The 20574-nt window shown below is 43.2% G+C and overlaps 1 protein-coding gene and 1 pseudogene across 2 annotated transcripts in view; both read left to right on the forward strand.

Moving 5' to 3' along the window:
• The window catches only part of nalcn (sodium leak channel, non-selective), a 151915-nt gene that overhangs the window by 67665 nt on the left and 63676 nt on the right, over positions 1 to 20574 (forward strand). Inside the window, exons 13-15 of the mRNA XM_083638444.1 lie at positions 1725 to 1916; positions 3377 to 3514; positions 4125 to 4199. Coding sequence (XP_083494570.1) covers positions 1725 to 1916; positions 3377 to 3514; positions 4125 to 4199 — 405 coding nt within the window. The remainder of the gene's footprint in view (positions 1 to 1724; positions 1917 to 3376; positions 3515 to 4124; positions 4200 to 20574) is intronic.
• LOC310778731 (microfibril-associated glycoprotein 4 pseudogene) lies at positions 6369 to 14859 on the forward strand (annotated as a pseudogene). Its single transcript has 2 exons — positions 6369 to 6372; positions 14171 to 14859. The product of its transcript is annotated as a microfibril-associated glycoprotein 4 pseudogene (transcript).

Genomic DNA, 20574 nt, shown 5'->3' on the forward strand with positions numbered 1-20574 from the left:
ATAAAAGCCATGGTCAAGTCAAATCTGCGCGTACCGGCTCTTTTGATGCTACAACACACCATTGCTTCACGGGTCATAATATTTCACTGGTGATTCAGTGCTGCCAGCAGCAGAGATTTGGATTCCTGCTCAATTATGGATGCAACAAGCTTTTCTTTATTAGCTGAGCAACACACACTGACAATTAGAGTTTGGACAGTGGCTGAGAAGGGACTGCCAATTGTTTCTGACTTTATTATTATTTTTTATATCCAACCAAGTGTTTCACTGCTAGAGGTCAGCCTTACGGATTGTCATCATCCAGTCCGGACAAAATGTCACATGCTGAGTAGAGCCCTACTTACACACACAGACACACACACACACACACACACACACACACACACACACACACACACACACAGACACACAAATCGCATATGCATGCACACACACACACACACACACACACACACACACACGCACACACACATACACACACACATACACACACACTACTAGGCAGAGTGATTTTTAATCAGCCAATGGAGCACGCCTCATCACTTCCTCCCTGTGCTTTCAGAATGACAATGACTTGAGTGCGTGATTGAACATACGACTGTAGACCTAAAGAGTAGTTTGTAATTCAATCCAAAAGGCAGAGAGCGGTCTTTAATTTGTGGGAGGGGAGGTGATGTGAGCCCAGACCAGGTGCCCTGTCAGTTAGCTTGCTTCTATCAGTTAGCTTGTTTCTGTCAGTTAGCTTGCTTCTGTCAGTTAGCTTGTTTCTGTCAGTTAGCTTGCTTCTGGGATGTGGAAAGAGGACTTTACACTATTTTACACTAACCCTAACCTGCATGACCAGCATCCAAACCATTTTTCCTGTCATGCTCGCAGCAGCACTGGGGCAGCACCTGGCACTGCCCCAGTGCTGCTGCAGGCTCCCAAACTGCTCCCCCTACAGGCTGTGGACAGGCCCTCACTGTTCACCCTCAGCCACATGAGTTGCATCTGTTGAGAAATGGATAGTGGTCATCACGGTGTGTCAGAAGTAGCTGATGGTGGTTTCCCTTCCCATCTGTCATCATGCTGTGTGTGTGTGTGTGTGTGTGTGTGTGTGTGTGTGTGTGTGTGTGTGTGTGTGTGTGTTTATTACTGTATTCTCTCCTTTGGAGCGCTATGCTATCTTTGTCTCCTATATTTTGCTGTATATCCGGGGAATTGGAGATAGCCATTTATTTGGCTTCCAGCAGGAGTCTAAAGAAAAAAATCTTAGGCCAGAGGCATCAGAGTGTGGATTGCTAGATCAATAGCCACTCTCTGGCTCCCTGATCAAAACCTGACCAAGATGCATTGCCTTGTGGGGGATGTTGTCACCACAAGCAGTTTGGGGACTCAGTTCAATGAGCAAGGTATCACTCCACTATTACTGTGAGGGGAAAGATCAATGCCCTCTCTTTCCAAATCAATATGTAATCAATGGGCTTGATGTTTGCTTTCATATCTACAATTCTACAATTTCAATTTTGAATTATCTACTGGTATCACTCTCTTCCTGTGCTGCCTGTGTGTGCCCTTTGATGTGAATTTATACAAATACCAAAGTCCAGATCACTGTGTTTGATATGATCTGTGCATACAATGGGCACACTGTATAGCAACCCTGCAAGTGTGCATGGATTCCCTTTTGTGAGTGGCTTTCACCTGTCAGCTAATCAAACCTGCACCCTGCTTGTCCCCTTCAGGTGCTGCGTGTGGTGCGTCTGATAAAGATCTCGCCGGCTCTGGAGGACTTTGTCTACAAGATCTTTGGTCCAGGGAAGAAGCTGGGCAGCCTGGTGGTGTTCACAGCCAGCCTGCTCATCGTCATGTCAGCCATCAGTCTGCAGATGTTCTGCTTTGTGGAGGATCTGGACCGCTTCACCACCTTCCCCAGGGTAAAGACCACGCCCTCTCCCACTCGCACTATGGGAGGACACCGTGTTTACTTTTAAAAGCATTTTTACGGAAATTTAAGTGGTCCATGTAAGGAAGCGACCACGTGTGTGTGTGTGTGTGTGTGTGTGTGTGTGTGTGTGTGTGTCTGTCTGTCTGTCTGTCTGTCTGTCTGTCTGCCTGCCTGCCTGCCTGCCTGCCTGTCTGTTGGTGCACTTACTGTTCAAACCCCGGTGAGCTGCTCAAATCTCGGTGAAAACGGATAGACACGCATATCACTTATAGAAGCCGCTGCACGGCTTAATAACAGCTTAATTGATTTGCTCTCAGTGAAAGATGAAATATTATCGGCAGGCTCACCCACTAAATATCAGAGAAAAACTGATATATAAAGAAATTCACAAGCGCAGTTTAGGAAGAGAAATCCCCCCCTCAGTCTGGCAGATGCCAGTGATGGGGTGCTTAATGCGTGGACAGATGTGGCTCCTCCTCCTCCGCCTCCTTTGATTTCTAAGCTGCTCATCAGCTTCTTTCTCTCTCATTAGACACATCTTTCCATCATCCGTCGTCTCACTGATCCCCGGCACACTGGGACATGAAGGGACGCTCGTAAACAGATGCCACTCACATGCTATGTTACTCAACCTCTCCCTCTCTCTCCCTCTCTCTCTCTCTCTCTCCCTCTCTCTCCTTGTTTTCTCTCTCTCCTTCTCATTTTCTCTCTCTTGTTGCTCTATCGCTTGCACTTTACACACCCACACAGACACACTCAGACAGACACACGCACGAATCACAGTTAATGATGTTTTGGCCGTCTCCCCTGCGGCGCAGACCTGTTGCTGGGTTTATATTTATCTGCATTGACTGGGTCCGGAGGGAGGCGGCCGGGTAAGGGGGTGGGGTCGGGAAGAAGACCCGGGGGCCAGCATGTCTCTGCTGGCTGTTCCCCACACCTTCAACTGACCTCTGCTGAGAGGGGATGGGCAGGCAGGGGGGAGGGGGGGGGGGCTCTCTCATCTCCTATTGTCCTATTGATAGTATTCTGTTACATCACCACATGGCCATTTTGGTAGGAAAATAACAGGTGATTGTGATCAATTAACAGGTGATTACAATCAAGTGACACAGCCAATGAGCTGTCAGCTGTGTGTATTGTAGCTCCATATTGGTAGGAGAAATGCTTGTGACATCATGGGAATACTATGAATACTTTCCTTCTCCCTGGCTTCTGTTTCCAAATCTGACAAAGATAGAGAGAGATGGTCAGGAGGGTGTATGTGCATATTTGCTGTTCCGTGGAAAAGGTGTGTATCAAATGTCAGATCTCTCTCTCTGTATACAGTACACATGTCTCTCGCTCTCTCTCTCTGTCTCTCTCCACTCCTCTGCTCACATACTAGATTGCCTTGTCTTGTTGTTTCTTTCTCTCACCCTCTCGTATCCCCTGCTTTCCACCCTGTAGGCATTCATGTCCATGTTCCAGATTGTGACCCAGGAGGGCTGGGTGGATGTCATGGACCAGACCCTGGTGGCTGTAGGTCAAATGTGGGCTCCGGTAGTCGCCATCTACTTCATCCTCTACCATCTGTTTGCTACCCTGGTGAGGAACTCAAATGTAGATGTATGGAAATGCAGTTTCAGCTCTGTTCACGAGACAATTGAATTTGCAGTTTTAAGTCATTGAGATGAGTTGAGAAATGGAATTGGAGTACGTTGAGAGTAAGAATGACAGCATAGAACAGCCAACGGTTGGCTGTTCTATGCTGTCATTCTTACTCTCGTAACTGTATCCGCATTTGAATCACTCTTAACACAAGGGCGATGCACATTGACAGTTATGGCTGTATTTGCAACAACATTCTATTGAAACTCATACTCTATTATATATATATACTGTATACACACACAACTGACAAAGGGATACAGGACTACCACAGCCCTTCCAATGTCCCTTCAAGTGGTTCATCTAATCACGGTTATTCAGACGTTTCAGTGTTCGGCCTTCAAACAGCACAGACTATCTGGATGACTCACACTTCAGCCAGACAGACAGGATCTCTCCCCGGACAGAAAAAAACAACTAATAATATGATTACTAAGCAGGCTTCATACAGTATTTTTAAATGCTATTATGCTGGCTCTGACGTGAGAGAAGAACTTTATGTCTTCATGCCATGTGCTCTTATTATTTTCCTCCTGTTGCCTTCCAGATCCTGCTCAGTCTTTTTGTGGCTGTTATCCTGGACAATCTGGAGTTGGATGAAGACTTGAAGAAGCTCAAACAGGTAAAAAGCTCACATGTAAATTATTATGTCATACTTTCATCGGATATCAGCAGTTCATTGTATTTCACTTTATTTCTTTTATTTGACTGAGGTTGTGTATCGAAAGCCAGAAAGTGGCTGTGTTGACCATGTGATGGTCGTCACATGGATTCCATGAGCAGCAGTCTGTGACACACAATACTCTCACCATGTGTATTGGCACCCTGACCTTTTGACCTTTTGATCTTGTGACATCTGACCTTTTGAGACAGACGGCGTGATTCAAGCTCCAGCGACTCGTGATGGTAAACAACCCTGCCCACCATTTCCAGTGGCGTTAATGCAGCTGTGCGTGTAAAGAGAGCAGATTCTGATCTACTAACAGGTGCACATAAGCATTTAGTGTGTGTACAGGGGGAAGACGCTCGCCACATTTGACCCAATTAAAAATACACTTTGAGGAGTGAGGATGGTAGGGTGCCAAAATGGAGGAGGAGATTATTGAAATGATTTACCCCGTTCGATTTATTAAACCAGTTCAGCGCCCTGAGAAAGCCATGGCTGCTTTGGTGAAAGGCACAACAGGCGGAGAGGACAATAAATTCCATTTCCATTACTGTCTTTGGAATGTCAGGATAAGATTAGAAAGAAATTCCATTCTCACTTCATATTTTTAATAATAATAACAACAGCAATAATAATGATTTATCACTGCTTGACAAAATAAAAATAAAACCGGAACCTCGGACAAAGCGGAGTCGCCAGCATTGACAAAACTCTTCTGGTCTTTGGCTCATGGTGATAATGAGTCCGCTCTCTCACCTGTGCGATGTCACACCAGCCTGTCATGCATGTTTCATTGGGTGCACAGGCACATCACTGCTTAGGGCTAATGTACACCGCCTCCGGAACAGATGCGGTACGGCTCCGGTACGGCTGCGAACAGACCCACACTCATGTCATCTGTCAGACGTATGCGGGATCCAACAAAAATAGAACGGGTGTGTAATTTTTCCGTACCAGATGTATCACCCATCTATTAACATGGGCGAGAGTCGATCCGTCAGTTTTGCCGGATCCGCAGCCGTAACGTATCTGGTGTACATTGCCTGTTACTGTATATTGCATCTTGGGTGTTCTATATTGCGTCTGACTTAACTCCGTAAGTAACGTGTTCTTATCAGGCGCTATAAACTGGCAGTGACAGCGTCGAATGAGACCCCCGCATGTGGGCGGGGCTCTTTATTTTTCTGTGACTTCTGAATTCTCACCTTCTCTGGAAGGATGAGTCATCAGGCAATTAACGTAAAAAAAAGCAATGTCCTGCTGTGTGAAAAAGCAAGCCCACTGCACCAAAGGGCGCATGTACACACACACACACACACACACACACACACACACACACACACACACACACACACACACACACACACACACACACACACAGAGAAAAGGCCATGGTAATAGTCCCTGCTCAATGGGTGAACTTTAATCAGCTATCTCCTTCATCAAATGCAAATGCATGCTGTAGCGGACACATTTCTAGGGAAATTGCTTTTTGGATGTAGTTACATAAATAGACAGGCCTAAAATTGGAGCTCCCAGTCTATCTCTTTGGAGATCTGTATCCATACAATGCCAGAACATGAATTCATAAGACCACACACACACACACACACACACACACACACACACACACACACACACACACACACACACGCACGCACATGCCATGCACACGTACTGTAGCTGGCACCTCTCAGCTTGCCTGGACAGGTTATTTCCCACCCACAGCTGAGTGATTAGGCGCAGCGACTGTAAAATTGCCTATTTTACAGTCACTTCAATCACAGATGCAGAGGTTGACTATAAATAGAGCATAGATGGTGATCACCCTCCCAGAAGAGAGGGATTCTACAAACATTTGGCAAGAGCCCAATACCACGGCTAACCTTGCTACCAGAAATAGACTGGGAGGGATAACGCACGCTATCTCTCTCTCTCTCTCTCTCTCTCTCTCTTTCTCTGTCTCTCTGTCTCTTTCTCTGTCTCTCTCCTATTTGATAAATGGCTTGATTGTATTGGTAATATTTGTAATTAATGTGACTTAATTGCACATCCAATAAAAAATAAAAAAAAATAGCCTTTTAGAGAAAATAATTCTACGTGATTTATGGAGCTGCCAGTATAATGGGTACGAAATGGAGATCAATCACTCGTTTTGGTGAGAGCTTGACACACAGAGGCCATGTGTGTTATCTTCCCCGTTACATTTTTAATCCTTTCCTTTTCACAGTCTGTCGAGCCCACAGACAATTGCTCCGTTCAAATTAATTGGAAATAATGGAACAACAAATTGAAGGTGAATAATCTATTCAAAAAGTGTGTTCATGCAAATCATAGAATTTTGTCCCACGGTATTATGAGTTTGGTTCCAGAAGAGCCTCTGTGTGCTGTGTGGAGTGAAACGCAGGGTGGATCTCTGCCCATGCACACACAAGTTGCCAACACAGAGACTAGGGGAGAGAGCAAGACTGCTGGTGGTGTAGTTCACCACCTTCGTTGTATCGAGTGTCAAAGTGAGCAAATTACAGGTGTGGTTGCTGTCATATTGGGCTTTGATACTGCTGTGGGAAGTCTTTGGAAGTCGTTGGTGACGGCAGATCATAGCATTCCACTTCCCCATCATGCTCCTTGTGTCAGAAATAGCAGCAAAACCAGTCAAACAACTCAACTCCCCTGAGAAATCAGTGTTTTGCTTCCATCCATGGAAGACTTCAAGCGTGTGCACGCGCGCGCACGTGTGTCATATTGAAATAAAAATTCACGTGTAGCCGACTTTGACAGAAAATTACTGTACTGCACAATACTAGTGAACTGTTGCTGAATAGTGAATGTCCTCTATTTGATACCTCTACTGTTTGATATTATTCTCTATTTGATATAGTGCAGTGCTTGCCTGGGTCCAGACCTTTGAATCCGCCCACTCCACCAAGTTGAGTGTTGGCTCCTTCTGGTCTGGTATCATGACATGCAACAGAGATTTCCTCAGTCAAAAAAACCAACAATGAGTGCAGAAGGGGACTAAGGATTAGCCAATCACTGCCAATAAACAGCAGAATGGGCGGGACGAACGTTGTTGTCAAGCTGTTTCCCATTGTCAAGTGCACCGAGGAGTAATAACAACAATGGTGGCTGCTATAGACAAGATAGACGCCGCTATCAAGGCTGTTTCAAATGGATTAAAAGTACCACTTACTTCGAAATCCGAACAGCACTCTGCTTTGAAGGCATTTATTCAAAGGGGAGATCTTTTCTTTGCCTTCTCCCGACTGGATTAGATTCAGGCCGATACGTAGTGATTGATTAGGGAAAATGGAATTCGCCTTGGGGATTTTCCTCATGGAAATCAGTTAGAGTGGAGGCAATGTCAGAGAACAGTGGTTCACAACATTTTCCAACTCATATAGCCCACATGAAAATCTCAAAAATGTTTACGGCCCACATCCGACCATATCCAGTATGGAAGCCAAATAATGTGTTCCCCTGGCACTTTTTATTTTAAAGATAAAATGAGCTGTCCATCAGCACCACACAGAAATCAGAAACTAAAAGTGAGGGGCTGTCTGCAATAGGCTGATTAACAAATAGTTGATTACAAATTAAATAACGGTATCATTCAACCATGGAGAAATGGATCCTCATACATAATAATAATAATTCATTTTTTTCTCACAAAGCTCTAATGTTTTGCAAATGATTTGGCGGCTCACTTGCAATACCTTTGCGGCCCAGTGGGGTCCCGGCACACAGCTTGGTAATGGCTGGACTGGAAGCTGGAAATGGAGTGTGACAAGTTGACAATTCAGTCTGATATCAGGCTAGTGCAGTGCAGGAGCAGGAGGAACAAGTTATTCCCTCTAGTGTATACTAGTTTCAGTCCGATATCAGGCTAGTGCAGTGCAGTGCAGGAGCAGGAGGAACAAGTTATTCCCTCTAGTGTATACTAGTTTCAGTATAATATCAGGCTAGTGGAGGAGCAGGAGGAACAAGTTATTCCCTATATACCGTAAATTCCGGACTATAAGCCGCGGCTTTTTTCCCGTTTTTTGGCCTTTTTTGCCCCCTGCGGCTTATATAACGGTGCGTCTTATCTATGGATTTTTTCCAAAAAAAAAAAAAAATCTCTCTTTTTTAGCACTCTTTCTAACTATAAATCCACTTCTGTTTTAATTTCCTCTCTTGCCCTCTTTTAACAACATAACATAACATAACATAACACAACACAGGTAAGCAGAAAGAAAAAGACGAAGCAATCACGCCATGAATGAGGAAATGACTCACCTGCTGGAGGCTGGAGATACACGCTTGGGCTAAACTTTTACTCCGTGAAACACTATCGATTAAGTCCGACATCGCTCAGAGGTTTTGAGCAGCTTGAAAACAAGTTTGAAAACGTGCAGAAGTCCATCCACTCACTCACTAAAGAAACTAAGGCAACCGTGAACAGAGTTTATAATGCGGAAAAGCGCATCCGCGCACTGGAGGACAAAAACAACACAGTGAGTCCGAAAATGGATAAAATGCAAAATCGAAACCCTGCACACGCAGGTTGATGACTTAATCAGCAGGAGTAAAAGAAATAACATTCGCCTGATCAATGTAAAAGAGGAGCTGAGATCGGTGACATGGACGCTTTCGTGGCAAAATCCTGTGTTACATCCTGGACCTGAAGGAAGGCGAGAAACCACCAGAGGTGGACAGGGCACACCGGGCGCCTCGGCCACGTCCAGACCCCGGCCTGCCACCGAGGGCCATCTTCATCTGCCTACTCCGCTGGCCCGACCGTCAACTCATCCTCCAGGCTGCGGGGAAGAAGCCCTGTCCGGCAGGACCTCTCCGCGTTGGTGCAACAGAAACGCGCAACATACAACAGCATCATCGAGTCAATGGATATCGCTTTGGCGTACTGTACCCAGCGAGACTCGTCATAACCAGACCGGACTATCTTTAGCACTCTTTCTAACTATAAATCCACTTCTGTTTTAATTTCCTCTCTTGCCCTCTTTTCACCACACCGCGGACACTGTGTGCCCAGCGGCGGAACAAGAGCTCAAAGTGAAACTGCCGAATATCTTTTGAGTTGGACTGGTCAATAGTACTGTGAGTAACTAAAATAAAAAAATAAAAAACGGAATTCTCTCTTCTTTAGCACTCTTTCTAACTATAAATCCACTTCTGTTTTAATTTCCTCTCTTGCCCTCTTTTCACCACACCGCGGACACTGTGTGCACTGTAAAAAAAACAAAAAATACCACAATGTGTGATTTTGTCTGGGGATTAGTGACCTGACTTTTGTTTTGTTGAAATGTTAATAAATGGGAGCAATCCCCTCTGTGCACGAAGCCTTACATATGGTAATTAAACATCAAAACACCCGCGGCTTATAGACCGGTGCGGCTTATAGAAGAAAAAAATAGTCACCTTTGAAGGTGCGGCTTATAGACCGGTGCGTCTTATAGTCCGGAATTTACGGTAGTGTATACTAGTTTCAGTGTGATATTAGGGCTGTGAATCTTCACTGGCCTCACGATTCGATTCGATTACAATTCAGAGGGCTACGATTCGATTCGATTACGATTATCGATGCATCTTGATGCATCTCGATGCATCTTAAATCGATGCATCACTTTTTTTCCCCAATACATGATTTTCTTTTTCTCACTTTCTTTTTTCTCACTGTGTGGCTACTACTAATAAAAGTGTATTTGGAATTGCATTGTATTATGATCCATAATTAAAATAAACCACTGCATGTACTTCCATTATATTTTATTTGAGTATTTGATTATTATTATTATTATATATATTTTTTTTTAATAATCGATTTTGACATTTGTGAATCGATGCAGAATTGTGCACGTCCGCATCGCGATGCATCTTATAATCGATTATTTTTGACACCCCTAAGGCTAGTGTAGGAGCAGGAGCAACAAGTTATTCCCTATATAGTGTATACTAGTTTCAGTCTGATATCAGGCTAGTGCAGCAGCAGGAGAGACAAGTTATTCCCTCTAGTGTATACTAGTTTCAGTCTGATATCAGGCTAGTGCAGTGCAGGAGCAGGGGGAACATGTTATTCCCTCTATAGTGTATACTAGTTTCAGTATGATATCATGCTAGTGGAGGAGCAGGAGGAACAAGTTATTCCCTCTATAGTGTATACTAGTTTCAGTATGATATCATGCTAGTGGAGGAGCAGTAGGAACATGTTATTATGCAGTAGTAACACAATGTAAGTACACACTCCTGGTACAGAGAAACATGCCATGCAAGAAGTTACAGTGCAGGATACAAACAGACAGATAATACATGATTACATATCACTCTACATACAAACTATTTGATTGTCCCAACATGTGTGTTCAAGCAGCATGCCATACTGTAGCAGAGTGCAGCCACACATGGGAGAGTCTAGCAGCAATGTAACAAAATATGAGATACTTGTATTGAGTAGGACTGAAATGCAGCAGGAAGGTTGTCTGCATTGTGAAGCTTGGACAGTTACCAAAGTAAAGACTTGATTTTAAATTGTGTCTGAGACCAGTTGTTAATTGTGCTCAAGTGGCGAGATCAACCAAGCCCACCTCATTGAGGAGAAAAATTAAGTGAAATCTTACAGCCTTCATTAAGAGTTCATGTGAACTGTTGGAAAATATTTCAATGTCAATTCTGAATAGAAGAATGATGGTGGGTCGAAGTCAAAACATCCCAGCTAATTCTTCAGTCACCTATTTCCTGGTTGAGACCAGGAAGTTTTCTCTGCATACCAGTCATGCTGAAGTTAACTTCCTGGAGCACTGTCTCATAGCTTACAGTACAGTACAAATCTATTTGCCAACAATCAACAATTTCCTGGTTAACTGGTCTTTTGGATGTTTAAGTACACAAGGCAGGTTATGGAAAAGTGGTACAACAAAATGGAAAGTTGCTCTTGGTACAGTAACAGCATTAGCTAAAGTAAAATGCAAGAGATGAATCAGCTACTGTATTCCTGCTTTTCTTGGCTTCTTGTGTTTGTTACAAGACATAATGGCCATTTCATACTAATGCTACTAATGCTGTTGCAATATATAAATAAATACATAAATAAATAAATGAATAAATAAGTGAATGAATGAATAAATGAATAAATAAATAAAACATATATGTATATACATATATATAACAAGACCAGGAGACCTGGTTCTGCCAGACCCAGAAGGAACAAATTCCTAGTAGGCAACACACCTACAAACCACTTTATAAGTTAAAAGTATAAATCATTTTAGGCATTTTGAAATATGATCAATTGCTGTCATACTATTGATTGCCAACTCATTAATCAGTTGGCTGTAGGTGATATTTATACAAATTACCTTCAGGTGTTGTGGGCCCTCTATTGCCCTCTAATGTACTGTAGTTAATGACCACATTTAGACATGTCTTTCTTTTAACTATTCCATAAATAAATAAGTATGATCTAATATGATCTAATGGCCAATAATGAACCAAACTAGGCACCACAATTACAACAAGTACAGATCCTGTACAGTTACACGGCACATGTTTAAACCAGTTGAATTAAAGGTAATTCAATGTTTGTTAGTGTCCCCATTCACTGCTGGTTCAAATGGTAGCAAGTCCAGACCTGCTCTGTTGCCCCTGGTGGTTGAAATCTGAAGCGTTCCTGAATGGCTGGGGAGGAAAAGAGGGACAGACAGCCCGACCGACAGACAAAGCCTCCTGTAGGCCGACCCCCTGGGTCTGGCAAATATATATACATACACACACATATATATAAATATAAATACAAATATATATAAATAAGTAAATAAATAAGATTCAAGATTCAAGATTTTTATTGTCACTCCGTAGTACAAGTATCACGTTTGAAATTCTTGTGCTGTAGGCTCCGTTACAACATAGTGCAAATAACAGTATAACATTGCAAAAACAGGGCATATAGATGCAGTAAAACAAGAGAACAACAAGAAATAACAGTAAACTTTTCCTTTTCTTTTCTAGCGTAGACACCTTAAAAACATGATTAAACATTCTATTTGCACAGGTGCAATAACATAGGCATAATTATCATATGTAATGGTAGCAGCTGCTACATGATTGTTTATTTGTGTGTGTTAAGGAGTCTCGTGGCCTGCGGGAAGAAACTGTCCCTCAGGCGATTTGTTCGTGCTTTTGGGACCCTGTATCTCCTCCTCCCTGAGGGTAACAGGGAGAACAGGCTGTTGTGGGGGTGGTATGTGTCCTTGATGATCTTCAGGGACCTCCTGAGGCACCACTGATTGTAGAGTTCCTGCAGTTCTGCCGCTGATACCAAAATATGGAGTGGGCTGGTCCACGCTAGGGCTGCAACTAACGATTATTTTGATAATCGATTAATCTGTCGATTATTTGTTTGATTAATCGATTAATCGGATTAAAAAATGCACTGATATTGTTTCCATCCGTTTATTGAAAAACAACTTTTTTTTTGTTAAACAAAAACTCACCGGGCTTTGCTACATCAAATAGCTTTGACAGGGCATGAACGAATACAAAATACATACAAATGTATGGTGTAAGTGCAAAAGATATCTTCATATCTTCTTAAATAAAGTGCTTTAACGGACGGAGAAAGACAGTATGAGTGAGTATGCCTAACAGCACTATTAACATAAAACTCAATAAAACTCACTCATTGATGATTTAGTTGATAATTGCTTATGTAAAGAAGGCCTTTATATAACAGAAGCCTCAAATGCAATTTGTCCTAGCTCACTCCTTACATTAAGATGCGCACACACACACACACACACACACACACACACACACACACACACACACACACACACACACACACACACCAATGAACAAGGGACAACAACCCCTCTTTTACCCTTAGTTTACATACCAAGTCTGCTCTACCACTAACGTTAGCAAGCTAACGTAACGTTAAATAGCCGGTCGGCTTAACACACCATGCTTGTCGACCTGGGTGCAGGCGCATCAGCTGTTAACGTTAGATAAACGAAACAAACTATCTGAGTTTACATACCACGTCTGCTCTACCACTAACGTTAGCAAGCTAACGTAACGTTAACGAGCCGGTCGGCTATAACGTTAACGTTGTCGACCTGGGTGCGGGCGCATCGGCTGTTAACGTTAGATAAACAAAACAAACTATCTGCTGTGAGACGAACATTTCCACTTCAAACAACAATACACATGGGTCTAATAATGTAACATTAGTTTACATGCATATCGAGTTTGTAGTAGTATAACGCTAAGTTAACTTACCCGGCTGCTGAGCTCCCTTCACCGGCATCATCCAATGATCCAACATGTTTGCGTTTAAGGTGTTCACGCAGGGCCGTTGTGCTTCCATGCCATGCAAGATCGGCTTTGCACATTTTGCACGTAACAGACTTTTTAGTTCGAGTTAATATGAAGTGCTCCCAAACTTGTGAAGTTTTGGGTCGAGCTGCTTTCTCATTCTCGGCCATGTTTCAACTTGTTTGTCGTTTACTGCACATGCGCAAGGCGAGTGACGTAGTCGGCTCCGGGACAGCGGGGCCAGGGAGTGACGTAGCCAGCACTGCGCTGCAGCAGCTGCGGTCAGCTGTTGTTTTTATCAACAAAACAGATGGCTCTGCGGTCCAACTAATCGCGAGGCAACGAATCGATAATCAAATTCGTTGCCAACGAATTTAATAATCGATTTAATCGATTAGTTGTTGCAGCCCTAGTCCACGCCCATTAATCTGTGCTGCGCTGGGGGATGGGCGCAGTTTATAGGCTGATGCAACGATAGAGCCCTATAAATTGACATTCTTCAGCTCAGAGAGCACTGGAGCTGCAACACTGCATCCACTTGACACTTTCATTAGTGCCTTGATCTGAAGAAGAAGATGCAACTTAAAGTTTTCAATTGACAGTTTTTGCTGTCACAGTTCTGCTGTTGGCTACAACAGTCCACTCTTCTCCCCGCTGTGATATCTCCCTGATTGAGGTCTGTGATGAAATCTATGACTCCAAGGAGAGTGGTGTGTACACCATCGTCCCCTTTCTTACACCTCTTCAGGTCTACTGTGACATGGACACTGATGGAGGGAAGTGGACGGTCATCCAGAGAAGAATGGACGGCACATTGAATTTCTACAGACCCTGGGAGCAGTACAAAGTCGGCTTTGGAGACGCATCAGGAGAGTACTGGCTGGGACTGGAGAACATGCATGTCCTCACCAAGAAGGGAACACATGAGCTGAGAGTGGACATGGAGGACTTTTGTCTGACTTTTTGTGTTTGCCCAGTACTCCTCATTCTCTGTTGGCTCTGAGGCTGATGGCTACAAGCTACAGGTGTCTGGCTGGACACGGATTGGAGGAGCAGGACAATGAAGAAACACAATGGGCAGAAATTCAGCACCTTTGACAAAGATCAGGACTCACACCCAAACAACAACTGTGCAAGTTCTTATTACGGAGCCTTTTGGTATCAGGGCTGCCACAATGTTAACATCAATGGAGTATATCTCTGGGGGCAGACATCACATTCTGCAACAGGTGTAATCTGGTACCACTGGAAGGGCCACCATTACTGTCTGAAAGCTGTGGCAATGAAGATCAGGCCAGCTTCTTAAGCATTTTTGGATTCAGGGGCATTTTTGAATATCACAGCCTTCTGAAGTCAAAATTACAACTCGGTGTCCTCTTAACTCATTGAGTGCCAATGACGACTTTAGTCGTCAATTCGGATAGTAACGTTGAGTGCCAATGACGACTAAAGTCGTCAATTGCGTTTTTTGACGGTGGGACGTGGATCAAAGCCAGATCCATCTCCTGTAAAGTTTTGGGGCATGTTGAATGTGTATAACCTATTTTACCGACCCATTAGGTGGCGACAGTGCTCTCCAGATTAGAGAAAGGCGAGGAAAAAAGAGAGAAGAAGTCATGGGGAAACGGAAATCGCATCGATATGCATGAAGCATAACGTTAGCTGTGCCTGTGAACAGCAGTCAATCTGCTGCCACAATTGAGCCCCTCCGTCTCCGCTGCGATAGCCCCTTCATATAATTTAGTTGCCGACACCAGCATCTTTCTGAAAAGTTACATTATTCTCAGCCGGGAGCCGGCGACATGCTGTGAAAAAGCAGGGTGCAGCGCACTTTTCAGTGCAGAGCAAACGCAGAGCAAACGCAGCAGAGCCCCAGAGACACTCCCACGGAGGAGGAGGAGGGGGGTGGGGCACGCAGGGCAGCATAGGCTACAACCATTGACAGTAAACACAGACCCAGACAGCAGGCTCGATGCACAGAGACAGGCAAACAAGCTGGAATATCTGATGCCCACCAGCAGTAAATCAAGACCAGCAAGAAGGTGTAGGGTCTGCGCACGCAGGGGCCAGCGCTGCTGGTTGCAGCTAAAAAATATTATTTGGCCAAACAAAATTCCTTTGTTTTCACTGTTTTATTGAAGGAAATTATTTTTGAGGTGTCATTACATCAGAAAATATTACCTTCAGAGTCAGTGATGTGCTTGAAATGCTTAATTTCACAAAAGGCTGAATATCTCAGCTTCTAAATTGAAACGTGTTTTTTTGCTGAAATCAACCTATCTTCTCCGGCTGATAACTAAAGAATGGAAAATGATATCAATAAACTTTTTTTTGCAGATGATAGAAGAGAGTCTCATCGTTCTTTGTGCGTGTTCGGTGTTTACATAGTAATATCACACAATATTCTGTGGGCCTCGAGAAATCACTACTGAAAACGCTCTGAAACTCTGGCACTGGGAGCGTCCGTTCTCCAAAAGTGGCTGGCACTCAATGAGTTAATATAATATATTGCCTATCCATGTTAGTGGCATTATAGGGAATAGCTACTCTTCATAAATGTGATCATATGCAAACATTCTTTAATGAAATATTCACAATGTCTAATAACCAATCAGTATATCAATTTTATCTGACATGATTATAATGGTGACTTAACAGGGATGTATGTTTTTCTACACTGCAAAACTTGTATCTTATCCTTTTCACTAGGAATAAAAATATGCATGCAAAGAAACCTGTTTTTCTCCCTTCATTCACATAATATTCATTCATCCATTCATTCTGCATAACTGCTCTTTGCTATTCAGAGTCACAGGGTGAGCAATCTGGGAACCCAGAGTCTATTTCGACATGGGATAGACTATGGGTTCCCAGATTGCAGGATGAGGGGCTGGAGATTGGAAGGCTATGAAATATCCTGGCCAGCTCACCAGTCACAGGATTAACACATAAATCTATGAGTAATTTAGTGCCTGTCCCATTACCCACCACCATTGAGTGTTGAGCATTGACTGTATATAAATACACTACGGAAAGATGGAACCAGCTACTGTACGTAAAAATGTCAGAGGGGGGCGGGAACCTGACACTGCAGTTCCATCCACCGGTCACCAGTGCTCAGACTCTGGTCATAAAATGACAAGATGGCAGCACTCTGATTGGGGTATTTTGGCTTCACTTCTCCAATAAGGAGGGGGAGACAGATTATCCATATTAGTATACACAGTCAATGTTACCCACACATAACCGATAGCTTGTAGAGTTAGAGTTGAAACTTTAGTGATAGCTGCCATAGTACACAACAGAGAACTCCTTCAGTCTCCGAGATCAGAAAACGATAGTAAAGCTTGCTGTAATGGTCCTCAGTTACTGTAGCCTACAAGAATCTGTGACAGATCTCCCTGCATTCTCTCTGTAAATGATGCATATGTGACTGATCCATAAACGTGTATAGCGTTGGATCTTTCCGCATACAGCTCCTTTTTGTCCAGTGTCTGATGGATAAAGAGGAAGAAACACAGAAGCATCCACATCACTAAACATCCATACCCACATTGTACTCCCTTTTTGTTTTTATTGCACACCTTAATCATTTAGTAAACAGATCTTCACAGTAACAATGCAATAGCAGAAAACTGAAGCCAATCACTGCGCAGTGCAGCCTGTTAAGTCTTCAAAGTATTTATAGGTATTTACATTGAGAATATGAAAATCAAAGTTCAATGCCGACGCTATCCCTGTTGTGAGGAGAGGCATTTTAATGCCATCATCACCTCCAAGCATTTCTCAGACTTGGAGTCCAGCCACTCAGGCCTTAAGCTTCTGGCATACTCTTCGCGCACGCGCTGGAGGCGGGGCTCCGAGGAGGGCGCACGCACTCTGCGCGGGCCAAAACAGAACATACTCAGTGCTCAGCTCGCTCCTCCAGGCAGTCTGAATGAAATTGAATGTAACGTTCCCAATTCTATGTATTCAATTCTAAAAAACGACCCTCAACATTTGGGAAGGCTAAGCCACACAACTAGTTCGTTATAATCGAACGTCATGCTTCAAAGGCGACTTTACGACAGTGAGGGCTCAATCACAGCAAATATCCACTGATAGCCTACCACGGAGATCTCACAGGCACAGGCAGCAAAACCCGACGCGCTGATAGAAAAATCTCCATGGACGCGCCGCGCTGCGCTCAGGCCTCGCCCCCCGACACGCCCCGGGCGATGACGTCATAATCGCGGCGCGCCCTATGCGCTTGGCTGGGCGCGAAGAGTATGCCAGAAGCTTTACACTGTTAGTAGCTCTATGACTCCTGTCCATAATGGCAACCCAAAAACATTCAAGTATTTGCGTCATTGCACAGGCACTGGGTTAGCCAATACATAGGACTCTTCACTGAAATTGCACTGGCAACACTTCAGTAATTGAACGTAATGTAAAATAGTATCCAAATGCTATGTTAAACATTTCCCAACAAACTGTATACAGTAAAGCAACTAAAGCAAAACCATTACCCAGAATTTGTCAAACCTTTCTCATTCTTTGTGACTCACCAATAAATAATCATTTGGACTCATTAAAATGAAACAACATACAAATTGTACATGTTTGTGTTGCACCAACTGGTGATAACAGAGCAACAGAGCAGACTATCTTTGATATAAATTTCTGCATGTAAGAGTTAGGGATGGGTCCAATCCAATATCGGTACCGGGTGCCGATACTGACATAATTCACGAATCGGATCGGATCGGAATCGGATTTTTTTTATTTTTATTTTTATTTTTTTGCCCATGTATAATAGTATCCTTCTTTGCCTTGTATATTTTCTTAATTTTGTCTGCTTTTTGTAAGGTATATTTAAAAAAAGAAATCTTTAATATTTGCCTATACTGTATATTCAAGAAAAATATCAGTATCGGAATAATATCTGTATCGGCAGATATCCAAATTCAGGTATCGGAATCGGATCGGAAGTGAAAAAATGTGGATCAGTGTATCCCTAGATATCAGGAGGTTATTCCCTCTATACTAGTCTATCCATACAGTCCATGACTCTCCTGATCTGCTGGCTAGCTTCCTCTCCCTGGGTACATTAACAATTTTATGGACTCAGCCAAAGTTTGACTGACCCTGTTTGGGAATTCATTTTTCCCCTTTCAAGCATAATGGGCCAGCAGCATCCTATTTAAAACACACAGTGTTGTTGCAGTGTCAGTAGGTGAATACAGAGAGGGAGCTATATGTGAGTCATATACAGCGCACACACCTTAGACTCTAAGGCAGTGATACTCAACTGGCGGCCCGCGGGCGCCCCCTGTGTGGCCCGCGATGGAATTGCAATTTTTTTTCTTTTTCTTTTTACAGTGCACCTGAATGCAACATGCAAGATACCCGCTGAATAAGGCCATGTTCAGACTAGGAGGCCAAATCTGATTTGTGAACTTTAGTGACCTATTAATGACTTTATCCAGATTGGTTTTATGAGTCTGGACGCTCCAAGTCTGATTTGTGTCACTTGTCCCAAACCACATATGGAGGTAGTTTCCAATCTGCTTTTGACTGATGTGACTTGAGTGCGTCACCAATGTACGTATTTACTGACGCCCACGTCGTTACCATAGCAACCCATGCAGATAGGCTGTTTAGGTCTGGCCACACAGATCCGACTTGAGAATCAGATTTGTGGCAGTGCGGACACACTCCCAAATCAGATTTGGGAAACCAATCAAGATAATGATGATTAATGACTTTATCAGCAAATCGGATTTGCCTGTAATGTGAACATGGCCTAAGTGTCCAAATGTTCATGTCATTCTGGCCAATACGCCACTTCTGTTATAGCATTTCAGTCTGGAATATGGAATATCTTTCAATAATCTATGATTTAGCTGCTAAATTGTCAAATACCGCCGTCTGCTCGCTACCCAGGCACTTATGTATGTACTTAACCTAACTAACTATCCTGTGTGCACAACATTGTCAGACTAAACTCCGGCTGACACCCCAAAAACCTACAATCCGCTAGAGAAAAATGTATATTGATTGTTTATTAACTGGCCCCTGGCCTTCTATCATTTCACGAAAGTGGCCCCCGGGCAAAGCAAGTTGAGTATCCCTGCTCTAAGGTGTCCGGAGTCAGGGGTGGCCAAACTTTTTTGGTTGTGGGCCGCATACAGAAAAATATAAGGAGCCGCGGGCCAAACAATATTAAGCACGGCAGTTTTCGCGGCAAAAAAATGTGACCAGAAAACCCTTGTGCCATAATTTTTTTTTATTTCTACTTAAATATATGACACATAGTTTATTGATGTGCTCACCTATTACAATGGGTATTTCTGTATGTTTTCAAATGTTCTTTTCCTGTGCCAACAGGTTAAGACAGAGATAATTTAACATAACATTAGTATTAAACATTCATTCAGTATTAAAAATGTTTAAAAATAAATAGACCAGGTCAGGGTACTCAAGTATAACCCATTTTCAATGGTTTTAAATTGAAAAAACGAAATGGGGGAATCCGTTTTTTTGTTTTTCCGTTTCTTTTTCTTAATTTTTTTGTTTTTAAGTTTTTGTCCCGTTTTCGTTTTCCGTTTTAAACTTTAAAACAGAAAAACGGACAAAAGTTTTTAGCAAAAAAAAAAAAAAAAAAAAGTTTGCTAAATTCATGGCGGGCCACTTAAAAACGGGCAGCGGGCCGCAGTTGGCCCGCGGGCCGTAGTTTGGCCACCCCTGCCTTAGAGGATGCCCTGAAACAGCCTGTTTGGCTGCTGCTGCTCCTCACAGAGTCACCTTATGACTCAGAGAGATGAAAACGCAAGTGCTGTGGTCGACTACTTCATAAAAACACAGTGACTGTAGCTGACTACTCTACTATCAATTTTATATGAATGAAGTTACTGATGCCAAATTGACAGTATTGATGAAACTCCACCCACACTTCAATTGATTCCATGATTGCCTTATGATGGTCAGTGGAGCACTAATGAAGCAGAGCAGCATGGCTGGAGGAACCAGGAACAGGAAA

Source organism: Poromitra crassiceps, assembly GCF_964638095.1.
Source record: "Poromitra crassiceps genome assembly, chromosome: 6".
Taxonomy (NCBI): domain Eukaryota; kingdom Metazoa; phylum Chordata; class Actinopteri; order Beryciformes; family Melamphaidae; genus Poromitra; species Poromitra crassiceps.